The 19,659-nt window shown below is 38.5% G+C and overlaps 1 protein-coding gene and 1 long non-coding RNA gene across 32 annotated transcripts in view; one reads left to right on the top strand and one right to left on the bottom strand.

Annotated features, from left to right (window-relative positions):
• Positions 1–19,659, bottom strand: part of FER (FER tyrosine kinase) — a 475,696-nt gene that overhangs the window by 310,118 nt on the left and 145,919 nt on the right. For 29 of the 30 annotated variants that reach the window (XR_011381955.1, XR_011381954.1, XR_011381952.1 and 26 more), the window contains one exon: positions 13,994–14,116. Coding sequence is in view for 25 of the 30 variants with exons in the window: in XM_051853925.2 (XP_051709885.1) it covers positions 13,994–14,116 (123 nt within the window). In the remaining 5 variants the exon portion in view is untranslated. Of the gene's footprint in view, positions 1–3,227; positions 3,464–13,993; positions 14,117–19,659 lie in introns of those variants that run through there. The other variant, XM_051853928.2, reaches the window with a different exon arrangement.
• The window catches only part of LOC138845158 (uncharacterized), a 56,307-nt gene continuing 40,247 nt past the window's right edge, over positions 3,600–19,659 (top strand). For both annotated transcript variants that reach the window (XR_011381957.1, XR_011381956.1), the window contains exon 1: positions 3,600–4,201. This is a non-coding gene — a long non-coding RNA (uncharacterized lncRNA). The remainder of the gene's footprint in view (positions 4,202–19,659) is intronic.

Raw genomic sequence — 19,659 nt, 5'->3', positions numbered from 1 at the left:
TAGTGAGGGCTAAGTTTTAAAACAATCACTTTTATGAACATATTTGTATAAGGGCCAGAATTTGGAAAAGATTACACCCATTATGAACTTAAAGCTTCCTGAAGGTTTCTTCTTTGTATCTTCTAACTACGAACAGAATTAAAAAATAATAACAGCAGTGACAACAGTAGAAGAAATAATTCAAAATATATGAGGTAAAATGGTAAAAATACATTTTCATATACACCTGGAATATCAATGAGATGAGTGATTTCAAAATAGTAGGAAGAATCAACACAGATTTTTGGTTGCAAATAACAGGACTTTAAAACCATGACCATTATCAATAGTCTTTGCAAACAAGTTTCAAAAAAAAAAACTAATGGAAAAATGCAAGCAAAAAAATTCACTGAAAGAATAAAAATAAGCTTGGCAAAAATGAAACACAAAATGATAAATGAAGCACAATTGAAGAAAAGCAAATATTAATTGAACATTCAAATGTAATTCAAAAAAACAACTACTAATAGGCATAAATAACATACATTTTACTCTTTCTTTAATCTATGGTAAGTTAATGGCCCCCAAAAGATGGCTACATCATTATTCCCAGAACCTTTAGCCTATGTTCCCTTATAAAGTAAAAGGAATTCTTAGATATGAGTTACAGATGTTGAGATGGAAGGGGGTTGTCCAGATGAGTCCATTGTAAGCGTAAGAGGAAGACAAGAGGGACAATTTCAGAGAAGGCAATGTGACAAAGGAAACAACAGAAGAAAAAGCATTCCAATGTGCGGCCAAAAGCAGGGGAATGCGGAAAGCCTGCAGAAACCTGAAATACCAAAGAAGTAGATGGTCCTCCAGAGCCTCCAGAGAAAGCCTTGTGATGCGGCGCATTAGAACCAGTTCTGACATCTAACTACATCTGGGACAATTCTCTACAACGACAATAGGAAGTTAATACAATCCCTAACAGAGATTATATTTCAGTTTCATTCAAAAAGACAGGATGAAACCATTATAGAAAGTATGTTATACAGCTTAGAGAAAGAGCTCTCCTTTTTAAAATGACTTCTCATAGTGTTTCTAATCCTTATACATTAAGATTTCATCTTTATTTTACTTTGGGTAATAAATAGGACATCCCATAATGATCCTAAAACATTCACATAACGACAAGAATCACTAATACTATGAATCTCTCATTAGAACAACCCATTTTCTGTCCCCCTCATTAGGAAAACAGATTGCCTAGCCAGTTTCAATTGTAATGTTCAGACCTGGCCATGGAGTTCTGCGCTGAAATGGGAGCTCTTCCCTGAAAAGATGACTATTCACTGGTGTTTGTACTCTTGAGAGCATTCCAAGATCCAGCTCTCGGGACTAACAAGTTTTTTTTTCCCTTTCCTTTGCTTCCTCATTCAGCCACTAACACACACCTTGCCATCTACAATGTTGAGCATGCTGTCTATGGAGTTGTTTCTCTTGCAGTTTTTTCCCTATGAGTTATCCTAGTTACTATGTCTGTTTTAGTGAACAGTTTTGGGAAGACTACAAATCTGCACCACAAGGACTCTTGCTTCCAGAAAGACAGAATACTCTGTAGAAAAGAGTTAACCAAGCAGGCTTGAAGCTCCTGTCCTTAGAAAGGCATGCTTGCAAAGCTGGCTTTGTTGGCATCTGAGAACATGGTTGACAAAGAGTTCCTTACACTCGCATAAAAATAATCCCTCATGGATGACTATCAGCGAGCCTGAACTATGCAAACAATGTGGTTTAGGTTGAACAACTGCTTATCTGTTGGAAAGTTGGAATTTTGGTTTGTGCTAGAGAAAAGGGGCCTAGATCCGGATAAAATTCCTCCTGGGGCAGTGAGTCCCTGATGAGTTTCCTTGGACAGTCCCATCACACACACTGTTGATTTTTGTTTTGTTTTCTTTAAAGCTGGAGAAGAGTGCACGAAGTGTGGTGCTTTTTGAAAAGGAGACAGCCTAAGAAAGCCTGAAAGCAGGTTCTACCAGCTTCTGTCTGTGTCTTTTTCTCTCATAATATGACTGTGGATCCACATTCCATCACTGTAAAAAGTCTTAGCCTAGATTACAATTAAATACTGTGTCCCAAAATCCTTTCTAGCAATTCTCAAAACATGAAGGTGGTATGTGGAACGCTGACACATGGACTTTCCCCTATTCTTCAAACTAAGTTGGCACAGGAACAGAATAGATAATCCAGAAACAGACCAACACAGGTATTCCCAACTTAGTTTTGGCAAATTTACAAAAAACAAATCAATATTACAAAAAGAGCCATTTGAACAAGTGCCAAGTATAAAAAATTTAAGCCCACATACAAAAAAATCCTCAGTGGACAAATTGTGGAATATATAGATAAATTATAGACAGACATATAATAGAAGAATGAAATATTACTCAGCCATTAGAAAGAGCTTGCCATTTCCAACAGTACGGATGAAATTTGGAAGGCTTTACACTCAGTCAGACAGAGGAAGGCAAATGCTGAATAATCTAACATGTGGAACTTTTAAAGGTTAAATTCATAGAGAGAGAGAGAGAGAGTAGTATTGTAGTTACGAGGGCCAGAGGAGGCAAGAGGACAAGGAAAGTGTGTGGTCATGGAACTTCCACTCATGAAATGAGTAAGCTCAGGGGATCTAATGTACAGCATGGTGGCTACAGTTCATATGAATTATATACTTGAAATTTGCTTAAATGTTTTCACTACAAAGCAAAACAAAATAAAGGGTAACTAGGTGAGTTGATGGATGTGTTAACTAAATTGAGTGTGGTAATCAATTTCACAAAACATATGTATATCAAAATCATCATACTGTATAACTGATATAATTTTATTCCTCAATAAAGGCGGAAATTTTAATTGTCTTATTTTGAAAACTATACAGGAAAAGATTTATTAGGCTTGACATCAAATCTACAAATAACAAAAGGTAAAACATATAAACTGGACTGACTTCATTAAAGTTTAAAATTTGTATTATGAAAGACCCCTGTCAAGAAAATGAAAAGACAAACTAGAGATAAGAAAAGAGGATTTCCAAATTCAGATCTAGAATATATAAAACATTAAAAAAAATCCAATTAGAAAGCGGATTTAAAAAAGTGTGGATATAAAACACAACACAACAAGACAAACAAGCACAAAGGAATGATGTGCCACATTAGTCAGTAGGAAAATACATATTAAATCAATAAGGAGATATCACTACATACCTATAAAAATGGTTCAAATAAAAAATAATGACAGCACCAAATACTGGCAAGGATGAAGAGAAACTGGATCACTCACATTGCTGGTAGGAATGTAAGGCCACTTTTGAAAGACTACACATGAAATTACCATACAATTTCACTCCTGGGTTACCCCAGAGAAGCTATAACTTATGTTCACACACCAGAAAACCTGTATGTGACTGTTTAGAGTGTCTTCATTTCTAACAGCCAAAAACTAGAAACTAAGCAGATATATTTCAAAGAGTGAATGATGAAACAAACTGTAGTATATTCGTACTGTTATGGATAGAATTGTGTACCTCAAAAAGTTATGTTCAAGTCATAATCCTTGAAAACTCATAATATGACCTTATTTGGAAACAGGGTTACCGTAGAAGTAATTAGCTAAGATGATGTCACACTGGAGTGGGAGGGGCTCTTAATCCTCATGCCTGTTGTCCTGATAAAAGGAAAATCTGATACATAAAGGAGATACATAGGCAGAACACCACGTCAAGACAGAGCCAGGGGCCAGAGTGATGTCAGACACTGCCATCCCAGAAGCTGGGAGAAAAACATGAAACACATACAGCCTCAAAGTCCTCCAAAGGAATGAACCCTGCCAACACCTGACTTCAGACTTTTGACCTCCAGAACTGTGAGATTAAAAAAAACTTATGGCTTTTTTTTTTTTTTTTTTGGACAGGCAGAGTTAAACAGTGAGAGAGAGAGAGAGAGAAAGATCTTCCTTTCTGTTGGTTCACCCCCCAAATGGCCGCTACAGCACCGCGCCCATCCGATACCAGGAACCAGGTGCTTCCTCCTGGTCTCCCATGCAGGTGCAGGGCCCAAGGACTTGGGCCATCCTCCACTGCCTTCCCAGGCCACAGCAGAGAGCTGGACTGGAAGAGGAGCAACCAGGACAGCATCCAGCGCCCCAACTGGGACTAGAACCCGGGGTGCCAACATTGCAGGTGGAGGATTAGCCAAGTGTGCCAATAAGTTTTTATTTAAAAAAGTAAACATCTAAAAATTGTACATATTTATGGGGTAATATGTGATATTTTCAGGAAGAATACGTTTATACTTTCTAATATTTAGCATTTCTTTACAGTGAAAATATTGAAAAATTGTATCTTCTAGGTTTTCAGAGAAATATAAAGTAACATTATCAATCTACATCCTACATGCAACGGAATCCCAGTGCCCCTTGTTCCTTTCTAGTTATGGTCTAGTCCCCAGAAACCAACCTTTTCCCCATTCTTCCTCCCCATTTCCTCCCTCAGCCTCTGGATCAGAGCATTATGTTTTCAATGTCTATGAGATCCTCTATGTTTTTTAACTACCATGGATGAGTGACGTAATGTGTTATTTGTCTTTCTGTGCCTGGCTTACTTCATTTAACAAAACGTTATCCAGTTCCATCCATGTTATTGCAAATGACAAGGTTTCATCATTTTGTGGCTAAGCAATATTCCATTGTGTATATGTACATTTTACAAATTCATTAGTGCGTGCACACTTAGGTTGCTTTCTCTTTCTGCCTATTGTGAACTGTATAATAATAAACAGGAACACACCCATGTCTCCACAATAGACCAACTGGATTTATACACAGTAGTGGGATTTCTGGGTCATATGGTAGTACTATTTTTAGTTTTTGAAGAGCCTCCATACTGTTTTCTATTTTCTGCAATGATTGTGTTAACTTACATGCCTTTTGACACTGCCCAGTGGCTCACTTCTCTCCACAGCCTTGTCAACACTTGCTACCTTCTGTCTCTTTCATGATAGCCAATCTCACTGAACTGAGGTGGTATCTCCCTGCGGTCTTGATTTGCACTTCCCAGGTGATTAATGATATTAAGCATTTTGTCATCTATCTGTTGGCCATGTGTACATCTTCCACTACTAAATGTCTGCTTACATCTATTGCCCTTTTTTTTTTTTTTTTGCTAATGAAATCAATTTAGTTCTTTGTATATTCTGGATTTTAACACAATATCAAATATACAGCTTGCAAATATTTTATTCCATTATGTAGGTTATCTTTTGATTATTTCCTTTGCTGTGCAAAAGCTCTTAAGTTTGGTGAAATATCACTTGTCTATTTTTTTTATTTCCTGTGTTTTTGGAATTTGATTCAGAAAATCCTTGGACTCAATGTCCTGAAATTGTTTCCCTAAGGTTTCTTCTAATAACCTCAAAGTTTCGAGTGTCTTAATTAGGTCTTTAATCCATTTTGAGATAATTTTATAAATGAGATTGGGGTCTACTTTCATTCTGCACGTGGTTATTCAATTTTTCAGGCAACATTTATGAAAAAGACTACCCTTTTGCCAACATATACCCTTCGCACCTCTGTCAAAAATCATTTGGCTGTAGATATATGGGTTTACTTCTAGGGTATCTATTCTGTTTCAATGAATCATGATTCACTTTAAAGCCAATATCATGCTGATTGAATTACTAAAGTTGGGTTATTTATTTTAAAGTTAAGTGTTGCTTTGTTCTTTTTGCTGAAGATCAATTTGGCTGTTTGGGGTCTTTTAAGCTTCCATATAAATTTTAGAACTGTTTTTTCTAGCTCTGTGAAAATTATCATTGGTATTTTGATAGGGATTGCACCAAATCTATAAATTGCTATGGGTAATATGCACATTTAATGGTATTGATTCTACTAATCCATCAACATAGGATGCATTTATATTTCATAGTGTCTTCCATTTTTTATCAATGGTTTATAATTTTCATTATAAAAATCTTTTCAATTTTTTTGTCTAAACTTAATTTCCAGGTATTTTATTTTATTTTTTGTAGCTATTAGAAATGGAATTGCTTCTCCATTTCCTTTTTAGGTAATTCTCCTTTGATGTATAACAATGCTACTGATGTTCATACACTAACTTTATATCCTTTACTGAATTTGTTTAGAATCTTTGGAGTGCCAACAGTGACAGTAAGATTTCCTCCTTTTAAAAGTGGATACCCTTTATTTCATTCTCTTGCCTGAACAGTTCTAGCTAGGACTTCCAGTATTATGTTGATGAAAAGTGAAAGTGGGCATGTTTGCCTTGTTATAGATCTTAGAAAGCCTTCAGTTTTCCTTGGCTTATTTTACTAAGTATAATGTTTTCCAGTTTCATCTATTTTGTTGCAAACAATAAGATTTCACTTTTTTTTACCACTGTGTAGTAATCCTTAATATACATATCCCATAATGTCTTTATCTATTCTTCAGTTGATGGACATTTGGGTTGATTCCATGTTTCAGCTACTGTGAATTGAGCTGACATTAACATGGGGGTACAGATAACTGTTTCATATGCTGATTTCAGTTCCCTTGGGTAAATTCCCAGGAGTGGGATGGCTGGGTCATATAGTAGGTATATATTCATTTCTGAGAAATCTTCCTACTGTCTTCCACGGTGGCTGTACCAGTTAACATACCCACCAACAGCCGATTAGAGTACCTCCTCCCTAACTTCCTTGCGAATATTTGTTGTTTCTTGATTACTGTATGAAAGCAACTCTTACAGGGGTGAAGTAAAACCTCATTGTGGGCCGGCGCCGCGGCTCACTAGGCTAATCCTCCGCCTAGCGGCGCCGGCACACTGGGTTCTAGTCCCGGTCGGGGCGCCGGATTCTGTCCCGGTTGCCCCTCTTCCAGGCCAGCTCTCTGCTGTGGCCCGGGAGTGCAGTGGAGGATGGCCCAGGTGCTTGGGCCCTGCACCCCATGGGAGACCAGGAAAAGCACCTGGCTCCTGGCTCCTGCCATTGGATCAGCGCGGTGCGCCGGCCGCAGCGCGCCGGCCGCGGCAGCCATTGGAGGGTGAACCAACGGCAAAGGAAGACCTTTCTCTCTGTCTCTCTCTCACTGTCCACTCTGCCTGTCAAAAAAATAAATAAATAAATAAATAAATAAACCTCATTGTGGGTTTGATTTGCATTTCCCTGATGACTAGTGATCCTGAGCATTTTTTCATGTGTCTGTTGGACATGTGGATTTCCATCCTTTGACCATTTCTTAACTGATTGTTTGTTTTATTGTTGCTAATTTTCTTGAGCTCCTTATATATTATTGATAATAATTCTTTATCAGTTGCATAGTTGGCAAATAATTTCTCCCATTTGGTCAGTTGCATCTTAACTTTGCTGAGTGTTTCCTTTGCAATGCAGAAGCTTCTCAATTTGATGTAACCCATTTGTCAATTTTGGCTTTCATTGCCTGTGCTTCTGGGGTCTTTTCCAAGAACTCTTTGCCTATGCAATTGTCTTGCAGAGTTTCCCCAATGTTCTCTAATAATTTGATGTTATTGGGCTGTAGATTTAGGTCTTTGATCCATTTTGAGTAGATTTCTCTGTAACGCTAAGGTAGGGATCCAGTTTCTCAAGCACCATTGATTAAAGAAACTGACCTTACTCCAGCGATTCATTTTAGCTCCTTTGTCAAAGATAATTTGGTGGCAGATGTGTGGATCGATTTCTGGAGTTTATATTGTTTTCCAGTGGTCTATCCATCGATTTTACTGCCAGGACCAGGCTGTTTTGATTATAACTGCCCTTTAATATGTCTTGAAATCTGGTATTATAGGGGCTGGCGTTGTGACACACGGGTTGACGCTCTGGCCTGAAGCACTGGCATCCCATATGGGCGCTGGTTCGAGACCTGGCTGTTCTACTTCCAAATCACCTCTGTGCTATGGCCTGGGAAAGCAGTTGAAGATGGCCAAGTACTTGGACCTCTGCACCCACGTGGGAGCTCCTGGCTCCTGGCTTCGGATCTGTGCAGCTCTGGCCATTACAGCCAACAGGGAGTGAACCAGCGGATGGAAGACACCTCTCTCTCTCTCTCTCTCTCTGCATAACTCTCTCAAATAAATATATCTTCTTTTAAAATAAGAAATATAGTATTGTGATTTCTCCAGCTTTGTTTTTATTGTCTAATTCTGCTACAGTTATTTGGGGTCCCCTATGTTTCCATATGAATTTCAGCATCATTTTTTCTTGATCTAATGAGAATGTCATTAGTATTTTGATTGGTATCACACTGAATCTGTAACTTGATTTAGGTAGTATAGACATTTTAATGATACTGACTCTTCCAACCCATGAAGATGGATGATTTTTCCATTTTTTTGTCTTCTTCTCTTTCTTCCTTTAATGTTTTGTAATTTTCATTGTAAAGTTCCTTTGTTAAATTTATTCCAAGGTATTTAAATTTTTTTTGCTATTGTGAATGGAATTGATTTTGGAAGTTCTTTCTTAGCCATGGTATTGTCTGTATATACAAAGATTTTTGTGTGTTGATTTTTTGGCCGGCGCCGCAGCTCACTAGGCGAATCCTCCGCCTAGCGGCGCCAGCACACCGGGTTCTAGCCCCAGTCGGGGCGCCGGATTCTGTCCCGGTTGCCCCTCTTCCAGGCCAGCTCTCTGCTGTGGCCAGGGAGTGCAGCGGAGGATGGCCCAAGTGCTTGGGCCCTGCACCCCATGGGAGACCAGGAAAAGCACCTGGCTCCTGGCTCCTGCCATCGGATGGCTCCTGCCATTGGATCAGCGCGGTGCGCTGGCCGCAGCGCACCAGCCGCGGCGGCCATTGGAGGGTGAACCAACGGCAAAGGAAGACCTTTCTCTCTGTCTCTCTCTCTCACTGTCCACTCTGCCTGTCGAAAAAAAAAAAAAAAAGAAGAAGAAGAAGACAAAGATTTTTGTGTGTTGATTTTACATCCTGCTACTTTACCAAACTCTTTTATGAGTTCCTATAGTTTCATAGTGGAGACTTTTGGATCTGAAATATATATATATATATATATATATATATATATAAAAATAATCATGATCTGCAAATAGGGATAGTTTAACTTCCTCCTTCCTAATTTGTATCCCTTTGATTTCTTTTCCTTGCCTAGTGGCTCTGGTTAAAACTTCTAGGACTATATAGAATAGCAATGGTGAGAGTGGACATCTTTGTCTTGTTCCAGATCTTAGTGGGAATGCTTTCAACATTTCCCTATTCAATAGGATGGTTGCCAAGGGCTTGTCAGAAATTGCCTTGATCGTGTGGAGGAATGTTCCTTCTATCCCAATTTGCTTAAAGTTTTCATCATGAAAGGGTGTTGTATTTTATCAAATGCTTTCTCTGCATCTATTGAGATAAGCATATGGTTTTTCTTCTGCTTTTTGTTAATGTGCTGTATCACATTGATTGATTTGTGAACATTGAACCATCCCTGCATATCAAGGATGAATCCCACTTTGCCTGGGAGAATGAGTTTTCTGATATGTCGTTGGATTCCATTGACTAGTATTTTGTTGAGGATGGTTGTTAGAGGCCTCAACACCCTTCACATCCTCTCCCCTTTACTCCCATTCTCATCTCCTGATAGGTATAAGAACATAGGTCATATGCAGATCTAAAGAGAAGTAAAGACTTGAGCCCAAATTTACTTAAAAACAAAATTCAGGGGTTTGGCAATGTGTAAAGCAGATTAAGCCACTGCCTACAATGTCAGCATCCCCTATGGGTGCTGGTTAGAGTTCCACCCGATCCACTTCCAATCTAGTTCCCTGCTAATGTGCCTGGGAAGGCACTGGAAGATGGCCCAAGGGCTTCTGCCCCTACCACCTCTGTGGAAGATCTGGATGGAGATCCTGGCTCCTGACTCCTGGCTTCGACAAGCATTTGGGGAAGTGAACCAGGTGATGGAAGATGTCTCTCTGTCTCTCCTAATCTCTCTCTCTCTGTAACTCTGACTTTCAAATAAATAAATAAATAAAAGACTTTTAAAAAATCAAAGGGGAGTAGAACTGTGGTACAGTAGGTTAAGCCACTGTCTGCAGAGCTGGCATCCCATTTGGGTGTCGGTTCCAGTCCCAACTTCTCCACTTCCAACCCAGTTCCCTGCTAATGTGCAATGGAAGATGGCCCAAGCACATGGGTTGCTGCATGCACGTGGGAGACCTGGATGAAGCTCTTGGCTCCTAGCTTTGGCTTCGCCCAGCCCCAGCCACTGCAGCCATTTGGAGAGTAAACCAGCAATGGAAGACCTCTCTCTCTCTCTCTCTCTCTTATCTATGTGTGTGTGTGTGTGTGTGTGTGTGTTTTCCTCTCTGTAACACTTTCAAATAAATTAAATAAATAAATCTTTTTTAAAAAATCAAAGAATCTCCTAACTTCTAGACTAGGAAAACCCTTAAAGATCATCTCCTCTGAAAATATATAGTCAGATATCCTGGTGAGAGAAGTCAACATAACTCTAAGTAGAGCTATCTGGTCATTTGTAAAGAAGAAAGTAACACATTTGTGAATTGAGAAAAGGAAAATATAAATCTTAATTATCAACAGTTGATAATTCCTTTAGAATTCAAGGAGAATTATCTGATGTCACAATACTAAACACTTCCAGATTAAGGAAACGACTAGAGTAACTTAAATTTTCCTGATATCACCTTCAAAAAACTCACTGATTCCAATGTGATATTTCCATGGACTGGATGAATACATGCTGGTAAAATCCATATGCTGAAATCCTAACTCCCAAGGTGATGGCATTAGGAGGCAGGGTTTAGGGAGGTGATTGGATCATGGGAGTGGAGCATTCGTAAATGGAATGACTATCTTTAAACAAGGGATCCCAGGCCGGCGCCATGGCTCTCTCCTCCGCCTGCGGCACCAGCATCACAAATGGGCACCAGGTTATAGTTCGGTTGCTCCTCTTCCAGTCCAGCTCTCTGCTGTGGCCCAGGAAGGCAGTGGAGGATGGCCCAAGTGCTTGGGCCCCTGCACTAGCATGGGAGACTTGGAAGAAGCTCCTGGCTCCTGGCTTCAGATTGGCACAGCTCCAGCCATTGCAGCCAACTGGAGAGTGAACCAGAAGATGGAAGACTTTTCTCTCTCTCTCTGTCTCTGCCTCTCCTCTCTCTGTGTAACTCTGACTTTCAAATAAATAAATTAATTTTTAAAAAGAAATAAAGAAACAAATCTTTAAACAGAAAGAACAGATAGTAAAAAAAAATACTAAGACTGAACTATATTAGGTTGAGTTGTGTTGGGTCATTGTGCTGGGGAGATTTAAGTCAGTCTTGTACTTGGGGAATTTAGGATACTTCTAATACATTAGGATACTTCTAATACATATTAGGTAGGTAACTGACATGGCCTCAGAGTTCAGAAAAAAATCTGACTGAAAGTAACAAATGTGGGTCATCTTCAGGAAATCACCTAGGAAGAGAGTTTAGGAAAATGAATGACATAGCATAGGGCCATGACTTACATGGATTGGCTGACTGGAGGAGAATGAATTTGCTAAGGAATGTCCAGAATTATAGGAATAAGATCTGGCATCTTGGGTTCTAAAGGCCAAGGGAAAAGATGAAACATGAACCAACAAAGAGATCACTTGTGACCTTAGAGATACTTATTTCTATTGTGATGGGGCAAAAGCCAGATCATGTGGACTGAAAACAAATTGAGAATTGAGGAAATGAATGAGCATGATCATTTTTTTTAAGATTTGTTTATTTTACTTGAAAGTCAGAGTTACATAGACAGAGGGGGAGAGGCAGATAGAGAAGGAGAGACAGCGAGAGAGAGAGAGAGAGAGAGAGAGAGAGAGAGGGGTCTTCCACCCGCTGGGTCACTCCCCAGTTGGCCGTAACAGCAGGAGCTGCGCTGATCCAAAGCCAGGAACCAGGAGCTTCTTTCAGATCTCCCATGCTGATGCAGGGGGCCAGGACTTGGGTCATCTTCTACTGCTTTCCCAGGCCATAGCAGAGAGATGGATCAGAAGCAGAGCAGCTGGGCCTCGAACCGGCACCTACATGGGATACCAGCACTGCAGGCGACAGCTTTACTTGCTACGCCACAGCGTCAGCCCCAATAATCACTGTTAAAATACGTTTATACTAAGATAGCAGAAGTCAAAGAAAGTAGGTGGAGAAAAATACGGAAATTAAAAAAGGGGCTTTAGAGGGTGTACAGGGAGATAGTGATTGTTACTAGAAGTCAAATATATTTTTAAATTGAGTGCAAGAATCTTATTGATAAGAAAAGGTAAACATAATACACAATATAATACAAATTTTCTGAGAAAATAAGAGATGATGAGTTATAACAAAAAAGGCACAGGAAATAGTCTTAGAACAAGGAAACAGTCTATTGAAATAAGGAAAGATAATGGTACAGGCCGGTGCCGCGGCTCAATAGGCTAATCCTCCGCTTTGCGGCGCCGGCACACCGGGTTCTAGTCCCAGTCGGGGCACCAGATTCTGTCCTGGTTGCTCCTCTTCCAGTCCAGCTCTCTGCTATGGCCCGGGAGTGCAGTGGAGGCGGGCCCAAGTGCCTGGGCCCTGCACCTGCATGGGAGACCAGGAGAAGCACCTGGCTCCTGGCTTCGGATCAGTGTGGTGCACCGGCCACAGCATGTCAGCTGCAGCGGCCATTGGAGGGTGAACCAACAGTAAAGGAAGACCTTTCTCTTTGTCTCTCTCTCTCTCTCTCACTGTCCACTCTGCCTGTCAAAAAAAGAAAAAGAAAGAAAGATAATGGTACAAATGTAGAGGATATAGAACTATAGATATAGTTCCAGAAAATACAGGAGCTCTCACTTAATGTTTTAGTTTTATCTGCAATGTAGAAGACAACCTGCTAACTATAATGATAAAGATAAAAGAGTCAGAGATTTGGGAAAAGTGGAGAATTTTTGCAAAGTACAAACATTAAGAACAGAGAAATATATCATATCACAAATTCCTTGAGAGTCTTCATAAATCAAGCCAGTTGTAACAGGACGATACCAAAAAATGTACAAGGCCCAGTCAAGGGGCGGGTGCTGTGGTGTGGAGGGTAAAGCTGCCGCCTACAGTGCTGGCACCCCATATGGGCATCAGTTCAACTCCCAGCTGCTCCACTTCCAATCTAGCTCTCTGCTATGGCCTGGGAAAGCAGTGGAAGATGGACCAAGCCCTTGGGCCCCTCCACCCATATGGGATACCCAGAAGACACTGCTGGCTCCTAGCTTAGGATCAGCTCAGCTCCAGCCATTGCAACCAATTGGGAGTGAACCAGCGGGTGGAAGACGCCTCTCTGCCTCTCATTCTCTGTGTGACTCTAACTTTCAAAAAAATAATAAATCCTAAAAAAAAAAAAAAAAAAGGCCCAGTCAAGATTAAAGAAACCAGCAACCACTGTGTTAGATGGAAGCAATTACCGAAGTCAGATTTGAAATTCTAAAAGTTAGGCAAAATTTAAATTTTAAAGCAAAAGACAAGAATACACTAAGGCAAAACTAGAGGACCCAAGAACACAGTTACAAATCCAAATATCAGCAAGGCAAACAACAGTACAACACAGTACATCTCAGAGCGACTTTTATAGGTGAAGCAGATTACTCTTTTCCTTGTTTATCTGATTCCCTCTAACATAAGAGAAGCTAATTTCTAGATAATAATCGTCTGCCACTTTTTTTAACACAGGAATTCATGGTGAGTCTGGGGCGAAAGGATGCAAGTGAGTAAGGCCAGCTTTTAACAAACGATTTTTGGAAAACAATTCAAATTTTTGAAACATTAAGATATGATCAGTACACTATATTTATATAAACACAGAATCACTTTTCTAGAGTCCATAAAATAACTACACAGTTTTATACTTAAAATGAAAATTTCCATTTTCATTAATAGTACATGGTATCATGTAACTAAAGTATTTCTCTAAAATTACATCAACTAAACTTCCTTTGTTCAAATTTTTTTTTTTTTTTACTCACTCAGACTTCTTTTCACATGTCTTAGAAGACTCTTCAATCCTATTTTCTAGCTCCAGGACAGCCTCCTCCTTGTTTAAAAGCATCTGCTGGGTCTGCATTAGATCTTCTGCTAAAGTTTTCAACCTAGAATGAACAATTTTCTCATTATCAATCAACATGCTAATTATATTGACTGTACACATAGCAAAAAGCATTCAAACACCTAAGGCTGCAATGGCCCAAACAGTAGTTATATGTAATTAGCTAGATTAAAGTAAAAATTCAGTTCTTTGATTGTATTAGCAACGTTTCAAATGCTAAAGCAAAAGACATAGCTAATGGTTCCCTTATTGAATAGAACAGAAAAGAACACTTTAAACATCACAGTAGCTATTCTTGGATAGTGGTCTAAGAGTCTTCGTTAATCAAAAGAAAATACAGAAACAGAAAGAAGGGAAAAGAGTACTAAAGTAAATGAATATCTGCCGTTTCCCAGTAAGAGTTTATAGAGAAAAGATCAGGCCTTTTGTTTTCAGAGAAAAATGTACATATATTTTGACCTTGCCATTTTTTTCTCTGAGACTCCTGCAAATTCTTAAGTTCATTTAATCTATTTTCTCATGTGTAATTTCAATACAGTAACATTTGCCTCATACTATTCTTTTAATCATCAAATGAAATAAATGTATAGAATGACCATACTCGGCAGACATTCAGTAAAATGGAAATTAGTATTATTTGCCTATGTTATCACTTCTCAGCCTTTTGACTGGATCAAGTATATTTGCATATGTTATATCTTCAGAGAAATCTTTTTTAAAAAAGATTTACTTTATTTATTTGAATAGCAGAGTTAGAGAGAGAGAGAGAGAGAGAATCTTCACTCTCCAAATGGCAGCAGCAAAGGCCAGGTTGGGCCAGTCAGAAGCCAGGAACCTGGAGAGCTTCTTCCAGGTGCACCACGCGGGTGCAGGGGCCCAACCACTTGGGCCATCTGCTGCTGCTTTTCCCAGGCCATTATCTGGGAGCGGGATTGGAAGTCGAGAAGCCGGGACTTGAATTGGCACTCATATGGGTTGCTGGCATCACAGGCAGAGGTTTAACCTGCTATGCCACAATGCCGGCCCCCAGGGAACTCTTTTAATAACATTTTCTACACAGATTTGAAGAGAATTTAATACATAAAATGTACTCACAGATGACATAATTTATGAAACTAGAAATTATGCAAAAATCAATTTTGAATGAGTTTATAAATGCCTATCTCATTCACGTTGAATTTAATAAAAATTTGTTTTCTTTCTCTTCATTGCTTTCCTCTCCTCTGTTAGAACTTTTGTTTCACACTTTTTTTGTCTTCTCTTCATGGTTATTTTTTCATTCACCTCTCTTCTCAACCCTTTCATTCTTTATATAAACAAATGTTTACTAAGCACATTTTTAGTGTATCAGATTCTCTTCTAGACATTAGAGATACAATAACAAACAAGATAACAAGATTGCCTTCAGGAAAACGACATTCTACTAGACATACACAAAGCAGAAAAGACAGATGATTCACAAGAATGAAAATTCCATGGGAAAAATATTTTCCTTTTCTTACCATTATTCCCTAAAAACCTGACGAATGTAAATTAAGTGAAAGAGAACATAGTAGTAACTACAGTTTATGCACAGATGACATAATAAATTGTATATACAGAGTTTGCAAATTTCAAAACGCTATTTACTCTCATGTCACTATTTTATTTTTCATCTGTAAATATTATAGTAACTGCTGTTTCATGTATAAATAGAAATGAAATGGCTTTATCCCTTACATTGTTAAAATTAAATATCATGGTATCATCATAAAAACTACTTAAATGTCATAAAACGACCCTATCAAAAAAATTTCACAAAATAACATAATCTTTAACATTTACTGAGGGCCAAGCTCAGTTTTAAATACTTTAAAAATAGGCTTTGGGGCTGACGCCGTGTTGTAGTATCTTAAGCACCTGCCTACGCTGCAGGCATCCCATACAGGCACCAATCCGGCTGCTCCACTTCCAATCCAGCTCCCTGTTGATGGTCTAGGAAAGCTATAGAAAATGGTCCAACTACTTGGGACCCTACACCTACATGGGAGAATAGGAAGAAGCTCTTGTCTCCTGGCTTTGGTTTGGCTCCGCTCCAGCAGTTGCAGCCATTTGGGGAATGAACCAGCAGATGGAAGACCTTTCTGTTTCTTCCTCTCTCTGTAACTCTGCCTCTCAAGTAAATAAATAAATCTTTAAAAACAAAAGGCTTTTAAATGCATGCATTTTTACAATAATATTATGATTACATCCATTTATCTATGAGGAACTATGTCACAAAGAGATTAGCATCTAGTCCAAAGTCACAGAGCTCAAAGTGGAACAGCCAGTATTATTAGCACCTTATATCCTGAGTCCATGGTCTCAACAACTAATATGCTCTGTTTCAGTAATTCCATCTCGTAGAATACTTGTGTACTTCCACAAGTACACAAATATGTAAGCACAAGGATGTTTACTAAAGAACTGTATAGAATCTAACAAGCAAAGATGAATGCATCATGATGACTGTGACACCAAACCTTCAGACACCTCACTTGCATGATTCCTTCCAAGATTCTATACTTAATTCTGTAATTTTGTATAGTTGTTCTTAAAGGTGCTTCCCAGTTTTATAAGCCTCAGATCTGACAAAACCTGGATTCATCTCTTCCAATAGGAAAAAAAAACTGGAAATAACCTAAATATCCACTAGTAACTAGCTAAATTAAATTATGTTACATGCAAGCAATACACCATTAGGAAGGTTTCAAACAGGTTAAGAATAGAGGATAATGCAAAGAGTATGCATAGACTAATCACATTTACATCAAGAAAACTATTAATTTTGACAAAGACACTAATATGAGATGTTTATGGAGGAAATAGGGTGAGGGGTGTATGGGAACTCTGTGTTACTACATCATAAGTTTTGTTTTGTAAACAGGAAGCTATTCTGAAATAAAATGGTTTTTTTAAGAGACGCTTTATTTATTTGAAAGGCAGAGTTATAAAGAGGGAAAGATAGAGAGAGAAAGGTCTTCCATCTGCTGGTTCACTCCCCAAATGCCTTCAACAGCTGGGGCTAGGCTAGGCTGAAGTCAGGACCCAGGAGCTTCATCTGGGTCCCTCACGTAGGTGCAGGGGCCCAAGGACTGGACCATCTTCCTCTGCTTTCCGAGGCACATTAGCAGGGAGTTGGACCAGAAGTGGAGCAACCAGAACTTGAACCAGTGCCCATATGGGATGCTGGCACTGCAGGTGGTAGCTTTACCTTCTATGCCACAACACTGGCCCCAGTAAAATGCTCTAAAAAATTAAAAACAATTTATGTACATGTATATGCTTGTACTCTCGATACACATTTCTGGAAAAACACATAAGCTTCTTTCAAGTAGTAACCCTAGAAAGCAATAATAGAGAGAAGTAGTCTACAAAAAGGAGGAAGGAGTACTTTGGTTTTTTTTCACTGTACAGATTTAGTCCCTGATCCAAAATTCCAAAATTAAAAAAAAATGCTCCAAAATGAAAAACTTTTTGAGCACCAACATGAAACACGTAGAAAATTCCACAACTGGCCTCCTGTAACACATTACAATCAAAACACAGATACGCTAAAATATTGTATAAAATTATCTTTAGACTATATGTATATGACACAAATGAATTTTGCGTTTAGATTTCCATTCTCTTCCCAAGATACTTCATTGTATATATGCAAATATTTCAAAATCTGAAACATTTCTGGTCCCAAGCATTTTGGATAAGGAATACTCATCCTTTATTACAATTTCATATGATTTTGTAGACTTTTTTTTTTTGAAAGATTGATTTATTTATTTGAAAGTCAGTGTTACAGAGAGAAAGATCTTCCATCTGCTGGTTCACATCCCAGATGGCCACAAATGCCAGGGCTGGGTACTGCTGAAGCCAGGAGCCAGGAGATTCATCCAGGTCTCCCATGTAGGTGCTTGAGCCCAAGAACTTGGGCCATACTCTGTTGCTCTTCCAAAGCCATTATCAGGGAGTCACTATCAGAAGTGGAGCAGCTGGGACACAAACTGGTGCCCATAAGGAATGCCTGCATTGCAGGCAGTGGCTTTACCTATGCCACCATGCCGGCCCCAGATTTTGCAAATTTTATCATCTGCATGCATTATTCAAGCAACTGTTGAAAACTTCATTGTATTTAAAGATATAAAGACTAAAACACTTGTTATATATAATAGAAGGTTTTCTTATATAACTCTTTATATAATGTCAAATCATTGGCTAGCATTATCTAAAACTTACAGCACTCTTAGAGAAAACCAATGTCCTAAATATCTATAAATAGCTCACCAAACAAATAATCTCAACTGCTTTGTTTCTTTAGTGAAATTTCCTGTAATGTCATTTTAATTGTGACATCTGGATAATAACGAAATGGAATAAAGGTTAAAGTTGCCTGACACTTCTGTCTAAATTACTGCAACATAAATTGAAGAAATAAAGTATTTCTTGCCACCTCAAACTTAAAACACAATTGCAATAGCATAGCATTTTATGGCTGACTTTCTATTCCATGACACAAATCTTTACTAGCTTCTCTCAAGATTAAACAGTTGGCTCCTATTAAACCAAACAAAAGCCATGGGTTTCTGTTAAATATGTATATTCAGCTCCTAATACCCAAACTAATCCACCTCCACTCAAACAAATCCACTAGCTTTCTTCCATACAGCTTCTTCATTTACCTTAACCAAACTGTCCTCCTAACATGTCATCATCCTTCTAATATTTTACATTTTCCTCATCTTCCCAACTTACTCTGAAAGTATATATTCCTTAAGAGATTAACCTGGAGCTAAGAGTGGGCAGGAAGGCAGCCAAAATAGGCTTTGTAAACCAGGTTCAAAGGTTCTGTCTAGGAGGTGAGGGACTATTGCGCATTCGACATTCTAATGAAATATAAAGTTGGCTTACATTGTTAGCTAGGTTAAACTAGTGTCATCACAGGAGTAAACAAACATTTTCTCTAAAGGTCTGCAGAGTAAATATTTTAGATTTTGCCACCAAGAGGCAAAACCAAGGATATTAAGTAGGTATTAAAATACAAAAGAGAAAAGAAATACTCACAAATACTTTATTGGCAAATTCAAAACTACAATAATAATAAGATATAATTTATTGTAATACCATTCTATAAATGAGAAAGATGGAAATCTTCAAAGATGGTATCACAGCTAGCCCTCTACATCGATGGGGTCTGTATCCATGGAGTCAATCAATCACAGATAGAAAATATATGAAATAAAAAAATTGTGTCTTTACTAACATAAAAATATTTTAGTTTTGTTATTATTCCCTAAACAATATAGTATAACAACTATTTATAAAGTATTAAATATTATAAATAATATACCTACAGTATATGCGAGGATGTGGGTAGATTATATGCAAATATTACCCCATTTTCTACCAGGAACTTAAGAATCCATGCATCTTGGTATCTCTGGGGGATCCTAGAACCAATCCCCATGGACATCAAAGGATGACTTCCTCACTGGAGTTAAAAGAAAGTTCTTACTAAAAATCAATTGTAAATGTTTACTGTTAATGCATACATAGTGAGATTTTATGTATTTC

This window comes from Oryctolagus cuniculus, chromosome 14 (assembly GCF_964237555.1).
Source record: "Oryctolagus cuniculus chromosome 14, mOryCun1.1, whole genome shotgun sequence".
NCBI classification, from domain to species: domain Eukaryota; kingdom Metazoa; phylum Chordata; class Mammalia; order Lagomorpha; family Leporidae; genus Oryctolagus; species Oryctolagus cuniculus.
The sequence above is the reverse complement of the archived record's forward strand: the minus strand, read 5'-3'. Positions and strand labels throughout refer to the sequence as shown.